This window comes from Coregonus lavaretus (genome assembly GCF_964263955.1).
Source record: "Coregonus lavaretus genome assembly, chromosome: 13".
In the NCBI taxonomy this organism is placed as follows: domain Eukaryota; kingdom Metazoa; phylum Chordata; class Actinopteri; order Salmoniformes; family Salmonidae; genus Coregonus; species Coregonus lavaretus.
This window is the reverse complement of record NC_140000.1, coordinates 47,799,355-47,820,915: the sequence shown is the minus strand read 5'-3', so window position 1 is coordinate 47,820,915 and position 21,561 is coordinate 47,799,355. Positions and strand designations below refer to the sequence as shown.

Sequence of the window (21,561 nt, the reverse complement as noted above, 5' to 3'; positions counted from 1 at the left end):
GGTTTCCCCTCGACTCTTTCCGCGTACGGAACGAAATCCCCGCCCCACTTTATTTCTGCGTTGTTTGGGGACAGTAGGAAGATGGCGGCGGCCCCGCTGTACTGTGTCTGCCGGCAGTCCTATGATGTGAGCCGGTTTATGATTGAATGCGACCTCTGTAACGACTGGTTTCATGGCAGGTATGGAGATTACACCTTCCTTGAAACATGCAATCGATTTAACCAGCTAAACTAACAGCAGGTGCTTGGGAATAAGCGATGATTGTCTTGTGGTTGTGATTGCTATTTGTGGGTCTTCACGGGTCTCTCACTCTGTTGACACCTAGAGCTAGTTAAACTTTACAAAATAGTAAATAACTGAGCTAGTGTGTTTTTATTTCCATTATACATATTGGGAGTTAGTATTTGACTGTACTTATTGGGCTATTAATCGTGTGTCTTGGAGGTTTGAATGTCCTTGCCGACAGCAGCTTGTCAAAAGAAATTAGCTTAACGTTACTAGTTTGCTACCGTTAGCCAGCTAGCTAAGCTTGTGTGTGACTAATTGTGAATCTCAGTGATCAAAGCCAGCCCTTTACAAATTTGTTCTGTTGAAAGAAGCCTATAGGCTTAGCCTATCCAATTGATTTGAGAACAAACTTGCCTGGTTATCGATTAAAGGCATGGGTTCTGATTTTAATCCAGTTTGTCATCCTTTACTATTGAGTTGGGTTAATGCTAGTCTAATTAATCAGTCTCAAATATACAATAATTGTGTATTACAGCCTGATTAATCAGACTAGGTTCGTGCATGTGACAGCCTGACCTGACCCTAATGGACTTTCCTATTGGAGAATTTAGGCCACGTGCTTTTGTGAATTCGATTGACGTTCCATTTCAATCTCTTGCACATTCTTGGTGGCATCACTTCACTAGCCAAGTGACCTCTTGCATGGATCAACATTTTTAGGAGGAAACTACATAATCCTACTATTTGAGTGAGTGTCCTCATTTGGCCTCGTTTGTTTTTATCCCTAACTATTTAGTGGCAAAAAAACTAAGATGAGAAAATATGATCATTGTTATTGTTGAGCTTTTGATTGACGGCTCGAGGTTGGGTATTTAAATCCCCCATTTCACCGAAAATAAGCACATGTGGTATACCCCTAGTGGAAGAAGGCAGTATTGAGTAGAAAATAAAACTAAAATGAATACAATAGCAGTTTGGCTTGTGTGGAAATGACAAAGCTGTTGTGTAACTACACTCTGTAGACTGCCAAGAACTCAACGCCCAAAATGATGGGATGCCTGAGCCAGGGTAGACTGGGTCTGTGTCATGTGCCAAAAGAGGAACAAACATTGGAGCGTCCCCATTGACCAATAACACACACGTGCACACTGCTCTGCTCCAAAACCAGGGGTTCTCTACCACTCTTTCCCATGAGGAGTGGCAAGCCTCTGGCTGTGGATGGTATGCAAACGTAGTGGAAAGCGGAGAAGCTGCCATGCCTGCTCCGGAATCCTGGTGCCCGCTTGTCAGCACACCGCCATACTGCCCCACGTGTGAGCCGGGGTCGTGTCAAGCTGCCTGCCTGGCCGGGAGGGCATCTGTTTTCTCTCACCAGTGACTGAACCCTGGATGCACATATACACCCGTATGGCTCCAAGACGGAACTAGCCAGAGTAGCCAACCAGAGTGCTTTGTGTTGTTTATAAGGTGTAGACTATGGACCAGGTAGGGTGCGGGAGACAGAAATAGTGCCCTGCTAGTTTGTACACTACAGGCATGTACATAGGGCCTGTGCAGGAAAAGAGCCTCACTTCCACTCAGCAGGCCTGTGCTGCGGATGCTTTTGCTAAAACTGTTGTGATATCACTATACTGAAACTGAAACATTGCATTACGAACGACAACAAACCCCGTATGGCGTCAGTGGCTCACGTTGGAGCCCACAGACCTGCGTCTCTCTCCAGGCTGCGTGGGTGTGACTCCCAGCTCCTGTCTGGTTCTGGTAGTGGTGAGAGAGCAGAGACTGGATGGGACACAGGGGAATGATTGATGGTAGCTGCACAGAGCCAAGTTCAATGTACCATCCATCATTATGTCCTACACTCTCAGCCAGGGGAAAAGACTGAAGAGAGATGGATGCGCTCCCCTGTCCTCCTCTTAATGTTGTGAGAGAATTTGAATTTCTGGGAGAGCTTGTGCTTTTAGTTTAGTGTGTGTGTGACTCTGTAGCTCAATTGGTAGAGCATGGCGCTTGTAACGCCAGGGTAGTGGGTTCAATCCCCGGGACCACCCATACAGTGGGGGGAAAAAGTATTTAGTCAGCCACCAATTGTGCAAGTTCTCCCACTTAAAAAGATGAGAGAGGCCTGTAATTTTCATCATAGGTACATGTCAACTATGACAGACAAATTGAGAAAAGAAAATCTAGAAAATCACATTGTAGGATTTTTTAATGAATTTATTTGCAAATTATGGTGGAAAATAAGTATTTGGTCACCTACAAACAAGCAAGATTTCTGGCTCTCACAGACCTGTAACTTCTTCTTTAAGAGGCTCCTCTGTCCTCCACTCGTTACCTGTATTAATGGCACCTGTTTGAACTTGTTATCAGTATAAAAGACACCTGTCCACAACCTCAAACAGTCACACTCCAAACTCCACTATGGCCAAGACCAAAGAGCTGTCAAAGGACACCAGAAACAAAATTGTAGACCTGCACCAGGCTGGGAAGACTGAATCTGCAATAGGTAAGCAGCTTGGTTTGAAGAAATCAACTGTGGGAGCAATTATTAGGAAATGGAAGACATACAAGACCACTGATAATCTCCCTCGATCTGGGGCTCCACGCAAGGTCTCACCCCGTGGGGTCAAAATGATTACAAGAACGGTGAGCAAAAATCCCAGAACCACACGGGGGGACCTAGTGAATGACCTGCAGAGAGCTGGGACCAAAGTAACAAAGCCTACCATCAGTAACACACTACGCCGCCAGGGACTCAAATCCTGCAGTGCCAGACATGTCCCCCTGCTTAAGCCAGTACATGTCCAGGCCCGTCTGAAGTTTGCTAGAGTGCATTTGGATGATCCAGAAGAGGATTGGGAGAATGTCATATGGTCAGATGAAACCAAAATAGAACTTTTTGGTAAAAACTCAACTCGTCGTGTTTGGAGGACAAAGAATGCTGAGTTGCATCCAAAGAACACCATACCTACTGTGAAGCATGGGGGTGGAAACATCATGCTTTGGGGCTGTTTTTCTGCAAAGGGACCAGGACTACTGATCCGTGTAAAGGAAAGAATGAATGGGGCCATGTATCGTGAGATTTTGAGTGAAAACCTCCTTCCATCAGCAAGGGCATTGAAGATGAAACGTGGCTGGGTCTTTCAGCATGACAATGATCCCAAACACACCGCCCGGGCAACGAAGGAGTGACTTCGTAAGAAGCATTTCAAGGTCCTGGAGTGGCCTAGCCAGTCTCCAGATCTCAACCCCATAGAAAATCTTTGGAGGGAGTTGAAAGTCTGTGTTGCCCAGCGACAGCCCCAAAACATCACTGCTCTAGAGGAGATCTGCATGGAGGAATGGGCCAAAATACCAGCAACAGTGTGTGAAAACCTTGTGAAGACTTACAGAAAACGTTTGACCTGTGTCATTGCCAACAAAGGGTATATAACAAAGTATTGAGAAACTTTTGTTATTGACCAAATACTTATTTTCCACCATAATTTGCAAATAAATTCATAAAAAATCCTACAATGTGATTTTCTGGATTTTTTTTTCTCATTTTGTCTGTCATAGTTGACGTGTACCTATGATGAAAATTACAGGCCTCTCTCATCTTTTTAAGTGGGAGAACTTGCACAATTGGCGGCTGACTAAATACTTTTTTCCCCCACTGTACGTAAAAATGTATGCGCACATGACTCTAAGTCGCTTTGGATAAAAGCGTCTGCTAAATGGCTTATTATTATTATTATTATTATTATTACCTCAGTTGATGGTTAGTATCATGTTTACATTCATTAGTGGGGTCTTTGTGTCTCTGGAGTAGGCCAATGACATTACTCTCAGATTGATCAATGCTGATTAGGAGGTCAACAGCGTCGTATTGATTTCCAGTCGTTTAGAGTCACGGTATATTAGTTGGTCCGCTAATGATGACGACACAAGGGCGAACTTGGATTCAGACTGGTTCTGCAGCTGAGGGGAAATGGGGAGAATGGACCAATGTTTTGCGCTCTTGGAAATGCAATGAGGAGTTGAAAGTAGGATTTTACTAAGGATAGCCACACTTAGCTGAGTGCATTCCTTTTTATCAATCTGACAGAAACCCTCTGAAAAGTAGCATGGCAAGTTGCAACACAGCCTGATTGACATCTACTTTGCCTACATATCATGCTTGAATATTAGAAGGATATGCTCTGCTGCACTAAAGGCCAATCCAGTTTCTCTGCCAGTGGAATCATGTGTTGACAGATCTAGTGGCAGAGACTGAGTTAGTGTGTACTGTGAAGGCCTAGGTGGATGAGGCTCACTAAAAGAGGTAGGCCTATGTTGAGAGCATGTGTGAGAAGACACAAGCCCAGTCCCCCACCGCCTTAGAAGAAACTACTCAGTTCAACATGAGAGCCTCAAGGCAATGCAACCTGCACCAAAAACAATGTTGTTCCACTCCCTCCCCGGGGGAACTGCAATGCTCCATAAACAACAAAGCAGCAATCCTCTTTTGTTGTTTTCCAGCTGCCTACAGAGAAGTGCTTGTACCCTAAGCGGTCTGTAGAAGCTTAGTGACGTGGGCTAATGGTGGAGAGAGGTTGTTGTGTACTAAGGCCCTTTATCAGTGCATTATACCCCATTGATATGACCGGAATCCTTTCCATTTCTCAGTGAGGGTTCAAATGGTCTGATTTATGCCCACTTGGACCTAATCTTTGGAAAGGCTGGAGTCAGGTGCCCTTTGGGTCTAAATGAACCCAGGCAGGTGTGTTTATCTGCCCTCCCCCTCACCCCCTCCCCATCACCCATTCTCTCCCCCATTAGCTATCTGCCAGTTCTCTAATGTAGGCGCGTCGGAGCCCTATGCAGGGGGGTTATTAAGTGCTTAAAGTAATGGCTGAGCCCGCCTACAACCCTTTGTGTGTCTCTGCTGATCATTGAGACACAATGAACCCCTCACAGTACATAGACTAATGAATAACCCCAGTCACACAGGAAGGCAGGCAGCTCCACAACAGAGGAAGTAGAGGGAGAGGAGCTGATGGCGGTGGGATAGTTGACAGCTCTCCTGATTCAGGACAGGATGTTTAGCCTATAGAGATAGATGGAGAACTCATGGATATAACCTGTTTTAGCATGGACATTGCCATCGAGGGCTTCCACCCTTTTAAAGTAGGCAACTGGGTGGGGATTCCTAGGAGTTGGGAGCAATCAGCCAATGAAGAAGAACATGTACTACTTTAAAATGAAGATTGCCTCAATGGTGCTGTCCATGCTGTCACAGATGCTATAATGGCACAGATACAAAGATGAGTCCTCTGTCTATCTCTATGGTTTGACCTCCTGCTGGTGTCTGCCCACCATTGGCAGGGGGCTGGCATTGTTTCTGGGAGAGTGGTGAGACAGTGACAGACACACACAGACCCATATTAGGCTTTATTTCCCCCAGGGCTGATGTCACTTGATTTATTACTATACACTAAATACCAAAGTTTTGTCTTCCACACAGCTCTTAACTTAAGCCAGATTTATAGTTTTGTTGTTGTCTTCGATGGGGCAGCCTCAGTAGTTTTTAAAGAGTGAGATTGATTTGACTTCAAGGATAAGTAGCTACACAAGTTGCATCATCATCAACACTCCCCAGCCCACCAGTTTCCAAGTGACTCACCCAACCCGTCATGCCTGCGCATGGGAAGAAGCAGCGTCAGTGTGGTGGCACAGTGCCCTGCTTCCCGCCGTGCCGGCCAGCGCTGCGCTGGTGTTACACAAGATGACCAGGCAGAGGAGGCGGTGTAGGAGGTCTGCTTGGCTCAGTCCCTCCCTGGCTTACCTCAGCCACGCGCTCACTCTGTCGCACGCTCTCTAGCACGTCCCACCCGGACAGACAGGCAGGAGAATTCATGGCAGGCCTGGGGTCACATAATTGGTGCCGTGACTCATGCTAGTCTCCCCAGCAAGGCCACTGAGCAACCTCAGGAGCCAAGATTCCAGCCCACTGCTGCATTCTACTCCGTCTTGACCGCTGACGTAGGAAGTGAGTGGAGGTGGACTGTGGAGGCCACTCGGTAGGGGGCAGGGTTAGGATACTGAAGGAGTTTATAGCATTGGATCTTCTATAAATGGTGCCCTGAGTTTTTCCCAATGACCTGACCAGGAAAAACTCTTAACCCTACCTAAAATCAGGCAAGGTTCTCTTCCTTACCTCGGTTATTACTCCCAGTCCCAACCTGTTATAGCTTCAGGCTGTACAGTTAGTGAGCGTGTGTGCTGCTGTCTATCAATATCCTGCTGAACAACAACCCAATTGCTAAGTAGACTTAACCAGCAACAACACGCCACCAGAGGAAGTTCAGTTGTGACGTCGCTTCCTGCTGGCCTTTGTTTCTCTTGACAATTTCCTGCAATTTCCACTCAGATCAACGTAGTGGCTGGTTAGAACTGTGTCCCCTCCCAGGCCCTCGGTGAAAATAGAATTATATTATCTGCTATTGAAACCTTTACTATATCCTCACACAGCACCTAGCCTCCAGGCTAACTCCTGGACCCTGAGTGAGCTGGAACTTTGATGGCTGTCATTTACCACCCTAAGCAAGTCCCCCAGTGTTTTTTGTTTTCACACTGAAAGGAAGATTTCAACTGTTTGTGTCACTCCAAACTTCAGAGAGCAGGACCTCAAACTAATTAAAATGTGCCCACTGAAGACTAGTCACAGAGCAGGGAGATTTGAATGAGAGAGAGACTGCAGAGAGGGAAGAAGGCGGAATTGCTTGAGATTGGCAAAGTTGTTCCCTTCTTCATGAACTCAAAAGCCTCTTAAACTAGCTACTAGGGCAACTCATATTTTATTTATTTTTTGCAAGAAAACAGATTGTGCCTATGAAGAAATAGGCCCTTAGTGTTTTATGCTATATAGTCTTCCATGTCAGAGCAGCAAAATATATTGGTCCACATTAGTCTCTGTCTGCTCGTCAGCTGAAACCAAAGTTTACCTTAGACCATTTTTATTTTTGTTTACTTTAAAAGTGCTGGCTTAGATTCCTCCCATACCCCGTTGACACAAAAATGCTGCCTGCTGTTTTTCTCCCTTTTTACACGCATAATGGCAACACTCAAAGCCTATTCAAAGGATTCTGTGTGTTATTCAGTGTTCTCTTATGGAACAGAGCTTTGGTATGCACCAGATGTGTGTTACTGCCTGTGGTCTGGCTGTTGTGGGGCGGTCGGGGGTTTGGTGGTATAGTGGTTTGAGTGACGCGGACACTGTCGCAGTTCTGTGGGATACTGAGACAAACACATAGTTGTGACTCCCAGTCTGTAAATAGCCAATAGGGAAGGTCTGCCCCACAGTCACCTAGAGGTTATAGTTAGGGCCCTGGAGGAAAACTCCTTGCCCTAACTAACTCCTTGCCCTAACTAATTCCTTGCCCTAACGCCACTGTCCTCCAGACCCAAAAAAAACGATCGCCTCCCAACTTCAAGGTTGCTTGAATTTTCGTACCTCCTTTAAAAAAGTGAGGGGCCAAAAGGTCACCAGAGGTCGTCTTCCACATACACTGTACTCTAGTGTTTCTGGCTCAATGTTTACCTCTAACCTCTCTATCACTCCTCTGCTCCTCCTATACCTCACTATCCACAGCCACACAGACAGTCAGAACAGGGTGTCAGTTTAGCAAAATCATGATATCTTTTCTGTCTGGATTACTGCAACTCGCTGTTGGCTGGGCTCCCTGCCTGTGCCATTAAACCCCTACAACTCATCCAGAATGCCGCAGCCCGTCTGGTGTTCAACCTTCCCAAGTTCTCTCACGTCACCCCGCTCCTCCGCACACTCCACTGGCTTCCAGTTGAAGCTCGCATCTGTTACAAGACCATGGTGCTTGCCTATGGAGCTGTGAGGGGAACGGCACCTCCGTACCTTCAGGCTCTGATCAGTCCCTACACCCAAACGAGGGCATTGCGTTCATCCACCTCTGGCCTGCTGGCTCCCCTACCTCTGCGGAAGCACAGTTCCCGCTCAGCCCAGTCAAAACTGTTCGCTGCTCTGGCACCCCAATGGTGGAACAAGCTCCCTCACGACGCCAGGACAGCGGAGTCACTCACCACCTTCCGGAGACATTTGAAACCCCACCTCTTTAAGGAATACCTGGGATAGGATAAAGTAATCCTTCTACCCCCCCCCCCCCCCCCCCAAAAAAAAAAATTTGTAAAGTGGTTATCCCACTGGCTATAGGGTGTAGGGTTGTAAGTCGCTCTGGATAAGAGCGTCTGCTAAATGACGTAAATGTAAATGTCTCAAATCTGGCCCAAAGGATGACCCAGTGAGAGAAACTTGTATGTGACCCCTTTTCCCAAACGCTTTAAATCATGTAAGTAGGAGTCCCCCCAGACAAAGTCAATTATTTCATGCAGTGGACTGACTCCATTGTGTACAAAACCCTCTTAATCACTCTCACAAGCCCTCAAGCTGTCCAGAGCATGGGCCCTAGAACCATGGTTGTGGATATCAGTGAGAGGGAGTCTGTTTCCACAACAGCTTCTCTGGTGTTATGATCCTGGAGAGAACAGTCTCCTGTCCCGTCAGTTCATTTATTGGATCTGACAGTGAAAACACAATTGCGCTAGCCTGGTCCCAGATTTGTTTGTGCTGACGTGCCAACTCCTATGGTCAATGTGACGCCAAATATTGGGACCAGGCTATCACGGTGCTGTCTGTTTAACAGTTGTGTGTGTATACTGACAGTAATGTGATGTCTCCTGTCTCCTCACAGCTGTGTCCAGGTGGAGGAGCACCATGCGGTGGACATTGATGTTTACCACTGTCCTAACTGTGAACCCCAACACGGACCCTCCTTGAGTCAGTATTCCAGTCTGTGTTCGTGTGTATCTCTCTGTCCATCCTGTCTTCTCTCTGTCTTCTCTTCCTCGGTGGGTCTCACCATCTCTTTCCTTCGACCCTCTCTTCCCCGTTTCTCTCCAATCTGTCCTTTCTACCATCTCCCCCGTGCCTGTTCACTCTCTCCCTTTCTCCATCCCTCCCCCTCTCCCTCTCCCTCTCTCCCTCCATGGCTGATGGACTGTCCCCAGGAGAGCAGTATGGTCTCCAGTCTGATTTAGAGGAGGCTGACCCCTGAGAGCCCGGGGCCAGACATTAACAGGCTAATTGAATGGGGCCGTAATCCTTCCACTTAAATTGGGCATGGCCCTCACCTTGGCCTCTGTGCTAGGGAATATATATTATCAAGACTAATGACTATTATCCATAATTCACAAGGCTCTGTTGGTTTAAGTGAAGAAGATTGAATAATACAGTACATATTCGTCTCAGGTCTGTCACCGGCTATAGTGATCATTTTCAGGGCCAGTGAATGCTGTGGTGTTCTGTGAGTCTGATGTTCTGCGTCTCTCCTCTTACAGTGAAAAAACGCAACAACTGGCACAGGCATGACTACACAGAGCTGGACAATGGCACCAAGCCAGTGCAAGCTGGCACCTCTGTGTTTGTCAAGGAGCTCCAGAACAGGACCTTTGCCAGGTAGATGCCCAGAACACCAACCACCAAGGACTCTGATGCCAAGCTATGAACAAGACTGTGATCTTTGTTTTAGTCACAATGCTAAACATGTATTATGTTCTCAATTTCCCTCATTGGGTTTAACATATCAAGAGGAATTTGCCATTAACCATTGTCTCTGTCTGTGTGTGTGTTGCAGTGGGGATGAGATCCTGCAGTGGATGCCTGGGGAGCAGGTGACCCAGAGGTACCTGGAAAGCCACGGCTGGCAGTACCCCATCGCTGTGTCCAACATGGAGGGACTGGGACTCAGGCTGCCTCCACCATCCTTCTCTGTCAAAGATGTGGAGCAAGTTGTCGGTAAGGACATAGAGAGCGAGAGTGCATACTGTTTGTGTGTACTGTTTCTGTGTGGGTGTGGGCATGCTCAAGCACCCTGGGTTTGATTTGCTCTGTCTATTTGCAAACATCCCCGGAGTCAAAGTAAATAAATGGAGTAGCAGGGCAGAAATGTAACATGTAGAACAACAAACTAAGGCTGATCACCAACCCATTCAATGCCTGTCTACTGCATGGGATGCCTATTTGATATGACGTATGTTAGCTATACCTATTGCTTTGAAATAGAATATAATTCAAAGCTAATGAATGCATTCTCTGTCAGATAGTGAGTGCCTAACTTTGCGCGGACACCATCTGTCCGTCAAACAAACAGGTTGCCAGGTTGAGTGTTGCCAGGTTCAGAGGGTATTTACCCCCTTTATCAATCATCTCCCAATGGCTGAATAAGCCCTAAAGGAGGGCAGGGCTAGTCTTACTCAGCCCCCAACATGACCACCTCCGCTCTTTTATAGAATAGAAAGGCCTGGTACCACAAGGCTCCTATTACAAGCCCATTACTAACCCACAGCTATCTGGGCCGACTGGACGCCCAACGCAACCCAAACCCGCTTGTGTTTTTATCATTAAGTTCATATTACACCCTCTCTGCCATGCTCTGTTGAGCATTAAGCTGCTCTGATGTGAAGCAGCACAGGTGTTTTGACTGGGTGGAGACAGAACACTAGGAGGATCGGGTTACCTACCTCCTTACAGTTGGGACACAATGGGGGACAGGCCTGGAACCTGCTGTCTCCTGGGGTTACCCAAGCCTAGACTATGGTCGGCCAGCTTAGGATAAACCGCATGGCATTTGTCACCTCCCAGTACTTAAAATTGTGTGGTTAATGTCGTTCCTCCTTGGGGGTAGGTTGAGTTTTCAGTCTAAATATAATGTGAATGGATTGTGTCTGTAAGAACCCTACATTGTCTAGCTGGAGTGAAAGCCAGGTGTAGACGCATTGCTTAAAACACATAAATAGTTTGACCATGTGCTATGGCCACTATATAAAGGGGTAGTGTGGAGTATTTACTATGGTCTGTTTTGGGGTTAGTTGGCTAGTAGTGACTGAGCACACACCATTCTGCTCTCTCTGTTTGGCTCGCTACCCTAACTCCAGCTGTTCCCTGTCATCAGACGCTGGCCAGCTGGACCCACTGTGTGTGTGTGGTGTGTAGGGGGTTGGGGAACATTAGGGAGGTGTGTGTGTGGGGTGGTGGTGGTGGGGATCACACAAGCACCAGCTGTCCTGTGTTACACTGCCGACAGGCCCTGTTTCCGTCCCTCTCTCTCTCTCTCCCCGGCCTTCACTGTGCCGTTTGATTCACTGCCTCCCAGCTGTGTGTGCTGGTGGTTTTTTACCCTCACACACACACATTAAAGACAGTGGCCCCTTCCCCAGTCTCTACCTCTGGGACTCATATGGACTGGACAGATTGTCTGCCTCACTCCATCCGCTCCTTTGGCGTATTGGCTGTGCCAGTCTCTCCCTTAGGAGTTGTACAGAGACATGGAAATGCCAGAGAGCTTCAGAGTTCAGATCCCCTCGCCCACTGACTCCCATTAAAAATCCTTACCCTGGTGTCAATGTCACTTCAATAGGAATGGTCCTTTCTCTTAGCCAAATGTATTATATCTGAATGAATGGCTCAACTGTTAGACTGTAGACAGAAAGGGATGATCATTCCATGGGCAGACTGATACTTTTTCGCTGTCTGCTCAACTATATGACCTTGAGTGTAAACGGCTTCGTCATCATTCTCTTGTCGTCCACAGGCGGTGACAAAGTCATTGACGTCATCGACGTGGCCAGGCAAACAGACAGCAAGATGAAGCTGAAAGAGTTTGTCAAGTATTACTACAAGCCTCATCGGCCCAAGGTGCTCAACGTTATCAGCCTGGAGTTCTCTGATACCAAGTAAGTTGTGATGTGGTCCTACTTCTAATACTCCATTGCTGACTCTCTCTCTATTCAAATGGATATATTTTAAATGAATGCTATTTACAAGACATGCAAACAGAAACCAAGAGTAACCACTGACTGCTGTCAAGTTGAGTCGTTCATGATGCATTTTTGGGTGTTACAAAAACACATACAACACAAGGGGATAACAAGAATGAACACAAACAATCAACAATTCATTCTGCCGCATGTACCGCTCATGACGAAAGTGATCAAACAATTTATTATCAATAATATCATTATTCAGTACATTTCAGCACTTTTACTGTGATTTGACCCTCTTAAGTAGCCGTACCTCTCTTACCACACTCTCTGTCCTCCAGGATGGCAGATCAGGTGGTGGTACCTAATGTAGCTCAGAAGATGTCCTGGGTGGAGAACTACTGGCCAGATGACTCCTTCTTCCCCAAACCCTTTGTCCAGAAGTACTGCCTCATGGGGGTCATGAACAGCTATACTGACTTCCACATAGACTTCGGGGGCACCTCTGTGTGGTACCACGTTCTCTGGGTGAGTGTGTGTGTGTGTGTGTGTGTGTGTGTGTGTGTGTGTGTGTTAGTTACAAGTCCTACATGAGTGCTAGGCTATCAAATCCTAGCAGTGAGCTAAGTGCAGTTTGTCGTAGTTTGGCAAGTCAATAAAATCAACTCTGTCCACATTGTTTGGTGATACATCGATGGCCTGGCTCGCTCTTTGGCATTCCCCTCACCACTTGTAATGCTCGCTGACATTTAATCAAGTGTGTTTGTACATAGGGGGGTTATTTAGCGCAATCTAGGCTGATTGGGTACCCTGGCGGAAGTTGACCTCAGCAGTACATTTAGTCGTCGGCAATCTCCAGGGGAAATTCTGTCCCCGCCGTGGTAATTAATGATCCCTCCAACGGCAGCAAAGTAACCAACGGCTGCTAATCACAAACTACGCTTTGTGTTCATGGTGACTTCACCAGGCTGGCTGGCAGGAACTCTCGTTAGCTATAGAAGCAATGTGCAGCTCAGCTTGGGAAAAATAGGGCTGGGAAATGCACCCAAATGGAAGAACAAACCACTGGTGTGTAAAAGTCAACCACATCTGTGTGTCTCTGACATGAAACATTTTAGCAGACATCTAAGTGCCCCTAATTTTATAGTCACAGTGTGACGTTTCTTGGGTTAAGATGCTTTTTCAAAATTAACTCTCATTAACTCTCTCTACTCTCTTTGTGTTTCCAGGGTGAGAAGATATTTTACATGATCAAGCCGACCCAGGCCAACCTTGCACTATACGAGGCGTGGAGCTCCTCCCCCAACCAGAGTGAAGTGTTCTTCGGGGACAAGGTGGACAAGTGCTACAAGTGTGTCGTGCAGCAAGGAACCACGCTGCTCATCCCCACAGGTGTGTGTGTGTGTCACAGGAGGTTGGTGGCACCTTAATTGGGGAGGACGGGCTCGTGGTAATGGCTGGAGCGGTATAGGTGGAATGGTATCAAATACATAGTTTCCGTTCCAGCCATTATTATGAGCAGTCCTCCCTTCAGCAGCCGCCACTGGTGTGTGTGCACAAGCATTTGGTCTTTATTTGCATTCTCTTGTAACAGGCCATGTATTTAGTTTTCCTGAGAAGAGCTAAACAGCCTTGTGTTCCTGGAACTGCAGTATAGATGTAGAGGGGTCATAGAGGGGTCACCACTGATGATGTAGACTGGCCCTGTGACCGTGTGACACAGGAACCCCTCAGGAATTAGACGGTGTCCCTAAAATACCTTTTCCACTGTGTCCTTAAATACCTCTCTCACATTCCTGCTTTTGGTGATCTATAAATAGACAATCTGGTAGCCTTGTTTGCCCCTCCATAGAGAAACCAGTCTACATCATCAAAGTAGACAGAAACAAAACAGTCTAGTTTCCCAGGGTGCCTGCCAGGAAAATTACTCCATTTTTTAAAACACTGATGACATGTCATTGCCAAGAGAATTTGGAAACAGCAACAGCTTAGACATTAGACACACGTCTATATTTTTCATAACACAATAGAAAGTGCCCTAATGGAATAATTGCACGGGTAATGTCATGAAAGCGACCATATTAGAAGCACTTGGGCCTACTTTATCCTCAGCAAACCCTCTGCTTTAGCATGTGACTTGTAATTCACCTCTCACATTCCACCCCATGTCTTGATGACGTAACACGTTTAGAGAGCCATGAAAGGGCGAGCGCAGTAAGCAGAACCTCATGGTTAACACATGCCCGTTGTTCTCCTCAGTAACTACAGATGGCTTTTAGAGTACGACTTGTCATCAGTTGGTTTCACTCATGTCCTTAGTGATTTACCCTGATCTCACAGTCTCCGTTATCACCACATGGATCCTTCCATAAGCTTACCTAATGGTGGAGTCGTATTACATTTGTAGAACACAGGATTCCATGTTTTTTTGCCTATGGAGATCACCTGAGGTTCACGTAAAACTATACAGGATATGTAATCGGTTCAGAACAGCAATAGTGTGCAACTCAAGCAACAGACGTTTCACAAGTTCAGGGTATGCATACATTTCTGTGTCAATACTCCCATAGGAACAAGAAGAAACCCCACACATGTTTTAAAATGCTCCCAAAGTTGTATACCTTGAGTAAAGGTTCTGACTAATCAGGACCAGGGCTGCAGCTGTTTCTTCTCCAGGGGGTTAAGGGAGTGTGGAGAGGTGGGATAGAGATTTGGGGAGGGGGTAGAGCACAACATACTTGGCCGCTTAACCCCGTCACCCCGTAACCCTGTCAGTGCCTGCTGTGTCACCTCCGTCTCTGCTTTCTGTCACCTCCGGAGGTATAAAGAGCACTGCTTTATCTGAGAGCAGGGCAGAAAGTCCTCTTACCCACTGCCTGGCTCTTATGTCAGTGCCTTGTGTTTAACCTGACCAGGTCAGGCTGGCCTGAGAGAACCCTGTATGTTTGTGTTATCAGGTCAGTGATAACAGTGTGTGTGTGCACGTGGGTTTTTATCAGGTTGGTGTTTGTGTGTCATACCAGGTTTCCATCCAACGTATTTTATGCGAGTAAAGTAGATGTCAGATAGAAAATGTGACGACAGACCTGATGGAGACACAAAATGTGTCGTCAAAACAAAATACGCTAGACAAGGTGGGATCTTTTTGTGTCGGTAAAGTTATTTATGCGATGGAAACCATCATATCGAAGTAAACTTGGAGTCACACGATATGTTGTGTGGTATTCCCACTACGATTCGGGAAAGCATGCAGTTTATTAGACTACAGATGTAATAAGTCATAATGAACTTCACAGGGTGATGAGCTTGATGCTCCTTTCCAATAAATATCAAGGGTCTTATTCTGATGACATGATGATCGATGCTTGCCTGCCGTTTGGCAAATACAACACCTAGCCACAGTGTCCTTGTATTATCACAGTCAGCAAGTCAAACATTGACTGTGTGTGTGCTGCCCTCTGCAGGATGGATCCATGCCGTCCTCACCTCTCAGGATTGCATGGCGTTTGGAGGCAACTTCCTCCACAACCTCAACATTAGCATGCAGCTCAGGTGTTACGAGATGGAGCGTCGTCTGAAGACCCCAGACCTCTTCAAGTTTCCCTACTTTGAGGCTATCTGCTGGTATGTGGCCAAGAACCTGCTGGAGACCCTGAAAGGTGAGCAACAAAATCCACAAAATACTACAATATATTTTATTGGCTTTTTATTTTATTTCACAAGCATCATAAAAAAACATATATAATGACTTTGTTCTCTTTCTCAGAGTTGCGAGAAGACAACTGTCCGCCCCAGACCTACCTAGTGGAGGGAGTGAAAGCTTTAATCAGTCCACTGAAAACCTGGCTGAAGAGAGAGGTGAGGGGCACAGAATGAAATGGAACATTTCTGTTCTTTTAACATTGTATCTATGGGTGAGGGTACCGGCTTCACCTTCTCTATACTGCACCTGACTCTACAATGTTGGCTGACGAATATCTAGACTGAATGGTTTCGCCCAGCTGAGCTCTGATTGAGGGGGGGGGAGAATCTGATGGCACTGTGCCAGTGGTGGAAACAGAGCCTGTCTGTTCAACTCCACCCTCATTGTGTGTGGAACATTCTGTCTGCAGGTTACAGAGCCCACCAGCGAGGTCCCGGACCATATCAGGCCCAACCATCTCATTAAAGAGCTGACCAAGGAAATACGTTACCTGGAGGTAAGGGCTGGGGTCACAGGGGGTGGAGGGTTGAGGAGTGTCACCTTTGTGTAGGTGGAGGAGCACTCAATCTGACTGGTCATTCTAATTAATCTTTCAGTATCATGCCGTATGTCACTGATGTGATGGATTTGCACCTCGTTTGTAACTGGCAATCTTTCTCTTGCGACTTCCTTGTCCATAGGCGTAGAGTAGATTTTAAAGATTGAGGTTGTGTTCAAACCCCTCCCTCCTCTAATGGTGTAATGTTATGTGTGTCCCAACAGGAGGACAAGGGCAGCAGTGGTGGCACCAACAAGCCAGTGAAATCTCAGGGAAGTGGCGGAGGGCAGTGTCCGTCCACGCGCTCCACGCTGGAGAGGGTGTGCCCGGCTCGTCAGGCGCGGCGGGCAGCCCGGAAGCTCCGGGAGCAGCAGAAGCAGGAGGAGCAGGGTCCTAAGGTGCCCTCTAACCTGGAGATCCTGGAGCTGCACACCAGAGAGGTGCTCAAGAGGCTGGAGGTGGGCCCTCTGGAGGAGGTGAGAGGAACATGTCAAACTCCCACAACGCAAAACTAGAATGTCACACATTCTCTCGCATATGTCACATTGAAATGCCTTGTTATTATTGGAAATAATCATTAGATCAATCAATAAGCCACATTGCTATTTTCTGTGCATTACTCCTACAAAAAACAAGTGTTCCCATACTACAGAGTAATACAATTCAATAGAAAGGTGTGATACTTGTGTTGAATGAGTCCTGGTCTCTCCTATAACCCTGTCTCTCTGTACCACAGGACCCTACCTTCTGTCCCCCGGTGTATGGGAAGTTCAACATGGTGTCCACCGCCTCTGCCGCTGCTGCTGAGAACCCAGACACACACCTGCGTCTCACGCTGCACAACGGACGAATCATCCGAGACGCGAGGAGACCAGGTAGTAGCACGGCTAGCAGCCCGGTGAAGGCGGAGAGTGAGAGGTCGTCCGTGGGCCAACTGAAGAGCAGAGAGGAGATGAAGACAGAGTCAGACCAGGAACAGCAGCACAGCATTATGGGAGGAGAGGAGAAAGCAGACCACCTCAGTAAGTCATGATGCTGAAGCAATTCATGATATATACTGTACATTGTGTGGTTTATAATCTGACTCAACTTTAAGTTTATTGACCTCATTGTCTCAGACACACCATGCTTTCTAAAGGGTCATGTTGTTGACACAGACTAGTTCTAGTAGCCTGTTGACTTGGACACAGAGAGGGGATGGTTCCTACCATTCTGTGCTCTATGGTTAATGATGCCTGGTTGCTTTCCCAGGGGTTCTTGAGAGGGTTAAGACTGAACTCAGGGAAGAAGCCTCAGGACTCTCCGATGTGTCGGACATGGACTCGGACAGTGATTCCAACACACAGGTACCTGATATTGACACTGTCTACCCCCATTGTGGTTTTGTCTGTGAGAACATAGCACTTAACACTGTCTGTTGTGTGTGTCATCACTCAACCATTTTCTCATCTCTCTCCCCCTCTGCAGCAAAACACCTCTTCTGAGGAAGATTCAGGGAGCTCCCAGAGTGATGATGATGATGATGATGAGGAGAGGGGCTCATCCCAGAGGGCCGCGGGGCACACCATAGAGCTGGACCAGACAGACCTGAACCTCCGGGACCAAAACAAGCCACTCAAAAGGTGGGTGATCTGACCCACTGTGTGCGTGGGTGAGCTAAAGCACAGCTCCTGTTATTGGAATCACAACATTTATTTTTGCAATTTTGTTATTTATTAAGGGATGATTTCTTGTAGAAGTGTCTAAAAGTTAAACATTGATAACGCCATCGGTTTAGTAATCTCATAACGATGGAGATGGAATTGGATTTTAAACTGAAGCCTGTGCCAATTATGCATACAAAGATTATATTCATAACTTCCCTTTTGAGTGGTAAAGATAAGCACAGTTGGCTTTTATGGAGTCTGGCAGTGGGCTGTAATTGACTGTGTGTCTCTTCTTTCTGTCCCTGCAGAGAACATCCTACCTCACCCAGCACAGAGGAGGCCATTCAGGGCATGCTGTCCATGGCTGGCCTGCTGTGCCCCTCCAAACCAGATGAGGGCGCCACTTCCCAGGAGCCGTGGTGGTCCAGCCCGAGCCGGGGCTTGCCGGAGCGCCGAGAGCAGCACCAGAGTCGTGTGGCGGGGGACAAGAGCCCCATGGACAGCCAGGGCAACAGCAGCAGCGAGGCCTGGGACAATCAGGGGCCCCTCTCCCTTGGGGCCCCCAGCCCCCTGAGCCACGACGCCAGCCCAGAGGCCGACGACTACCAGTACTGTGATCCCTCCATGTCTCCCCCCCTGCACCCCTCCAAGAGGCACGCCTCCAACTCCCCTCCCGTCAGCAACCAGGCCACGAAAGGTACGTGGACAAGTCCTTGATTCTCTCCATTCATCTAGTAATTAGCTGATGTTCTCAGGGATTAGATGCTACTGTGACACAACTCTCTCTTTATTTAGCACGTCAGCCATTCATGTGAGGTGTCGGGTTTGTTTTTCAGGCAAGCGGCCCAAGAAAGGAATGGCCACGGCCAAGCAGAGACTGGGGAAGATCCTGAAGATGAACCAGCACAATGGTGTCTTTGTATAGAGCTCTGAGGGCCACAGGCAAAGCTAAAGGAGGGTAAAAGACCCCTGTCCTCACATCCAGATTTTTCTGTACACACATTTGTCCTGGAGAAATCACTGCCTGGGGAAAGGGCCCACCTGAGAGAATTGTTGTCGGACACACAAACGAACAGGCTCACTGTGCATGCTTAGGACCACAGGGTATTGGATTCACACGAGCAAGCTACCAAGCAAGCGCTCAGCTTCACTGCAAGCACACTAAAACATAATGGAGAAACAAAAAAGCATGTCGATTACTCAACTTCAGGGAATCTTAAAGAGAGTTCCAGTGGGCGTTAACGTCTGCAGTACATCGCAACATTGAAGACAATTCTTCAGCCAGCGTTAATGACGCGCATAAGCAAATGCAGGCTGCTTGACGTCACACCATCTGCATGTCCCAGCCCTGCCTTCATTGAATATCTGCAGCACTATGAACTGGATGAGACCCAGGACAAGATGGAAGTTGGGATAGACAGGCTGGCTTTCCACAGGCTGACACTGGCATTGACCCACCTGGCTCCATGTCTGGGCTCTCTCTAGCAGGGTCCTTTTTGGCCCTGAGAAAAAAGTGCTAAGCTCATTTTTCAAAATGGTGCTTAATGTTTGTACGTCCTCCATGCTCCCCCAACTCCCCTTATCTCAATCACACCAGCAATAATGATGTTGAGTAGAGGAGAGAGAAGTTTTGACAGAGGCAGCACTCTCTTGGTTAGTCTTCCCTGCCACATTGAGTGTCATTCATCTATGTAAAGACGATTGCCTAATTTATCATTGCACTGTTTTTTGGGGGGTAAAAACGCATCAGGTCTAAAACAATTACATTTTAACCAGTCTGCATTAGTTCATAAGTCTCTCTACTTGTATTTCATGTTTTTTAATGCTTTGATAGATCATATGAAAGCCATACTCCTCTATATAGAATCGATTTGATTTTGCTGCCCTCTGATGGTCAAAGGGAGATTAACACAGAGTGCTGCCTCAATAAGAACTGTTTTATAGTGTAGGAACATAAGTTGTTTACCTGGTTGAAAAACATTGATGGTGAATAACAACTCGTATAAATATCCTGCTTTAATTTATTTGTTTTTTTTTAATCTGATTGTTTTTAATGTGTTCTTTTTGATGGATTCTGAATTATGTATTTATTAATTGAATAATGATTTTATTATATTTTAGCCCTAAACCTCAGCTATTCTGGAGATGTTCTTCTAAAGGGGTTTATTTTTCTCTCTCTTCTCATGCTTATTGTGTATGTGGACATTTTAGACTTTGTGGTCATGATATATTGTGTAGAAATGATTTTACTGACCTAACTCAATATTTTTTTCTCCACTTCTATTCTGTCCAATTTAGGCTTTCTTGAAACTTGATTTGAACCTGTTTCCATTCTGTCTTCTGATTTCCTCTCATAGTGTCCAGAGGTTAGTGGGGTTGTGTGTTAAGAGAATGGGTAATATTGTAAAATATTGTGACTCCAAAATGTTACCACCCCTGCCCTGCTACACCTATAGCCTACCTGACGTTGTCTAACGACAGACAATTATTATTATTTTTAAACACACAATCATGACCTTCGGTGGTCCTTTCAATCTGATGAAAAGTACGTTTGAAGAATTTTAATAGGGCGAGATTTTTTTTTTTGGTATTCATATGATATGGTGCTGAAGTGAGGTGTGTGCGTGTGAGATTTGTTTGGGATTTATAGTTCTTCACTCTCAGGGAATGATGCCACAGCTATGACCTCTGATTTAATCACCAGCTACATCATGTACACTACTAAGGTATGTTCTTCCAACCAGACTCCTGTTCCACTGATACACTTCTTTCTCCTCATCTCATATAACTAAGCAGTTGTGCATTGGAATTGACCAAGTTGAAGAAATGAACATGGTCATCGTCTATGCTCAAGCTCTACCTAGCTACTAGTAGGTTTTACTTCACTGTATCAATTTCAATATGTAACTCAATATCCAAGACATTCAATATTCCAGCATCTACCTTTTGACAGAGCAGACCCCCCTCACCACTCGTAGGTGTTGAACTACAGAGTGAGTATTTCACTAAATGACATCGACTTACTCAGTTGCCAAGTAACTTTATGTCCCTTTGAACAGCATCTGACTTGAAAGCTGTGCTATGATTTTAACTTGCAGTGCACCTGTGGTCTATCGCTCAGCCCCTAATGAGATATTTCACCTAATCATGACACAAAGATTACACTTTCATGTCTTCCCCTCCACAGAATACAGTGTTTAATCACATTACCAGACATTTCTTAGAACACTACACTTTCACCTTTGAACTCTTATTGCATGTTCAAGTCCTCACCACTCGTCTGTGTAATAATAAGCACGAGCGCTAGCCTGCAGGCAGGGTTTGTTATTAACAGCAGTTCTCTCATTCATTGTACAGTATTTACCGTAAACTCTTACATGCAGATCTATTTGTGTTTTCGATCGATGGTCACGTTTCTTCTCTCTGTGCATTAGACTTTCAGATGGTTTGATTTATGATTTAACATAATGATTTGAACCATACAAACACTGGCTTACTGTGACACTTGATGCATTGAATATGTTTCATTTCAAAAATAACCTGTAAATATACAAATGAACTGATTCTGTTAAATTGACTTTTTTTACACGAAACTAGGACTAAAAATGAGTTATTATACACATTCAAAAACAGTC

At 46.2% G+C, this 21,561-nt stretch overlaps 1 protein-coding gene across 1 annotated transcript; it reads left to right on the top strand.

Moving 5' to 3' along the window:
* The first annotated feature begins 66 nt into the window (after nucleotides 1-66).
* Nucleotides 67-21,490, top strand: LOC311139413 (lysine-specific demethylase 7B-like). Its single transcript, XM_084174288.1, has 16 exons — nucleotides 67-179; nucleotides 8,973-9,058; nucleotides 9,619-9,736; nucleotides 9,915-10,075; nucleotides 11,871-12,012; nucleotides 12,381-12,567; nucleotides 13,269-13,431; nucleotides 15,504-15,698; nucleotides 15,806-15,897; nucleotides 16,152-16,238; nucleotides 16,505-16,756; nucleotides 17,017-17,302; nucleotides 17,532-17,626; nucleotides 17,748-17,902; nucleotides 18,235-18,623; nucleotides 18,763-21,490. Exons 1-16 carry the CDS (start codon nucleotides 82-84, stop codon nucleotides 18,849-18,851), a joined length of 2,595 nt encoding a protein of 864 aa, XP_084030414.1. The 5' UTR covers nucleotides 67-81; the 3' UTR covers nucleotides 18,852-21,490.
* The last annotated feature ends 71 nt before the right edge of the window (nucleotides 21,491-21,561 follow it).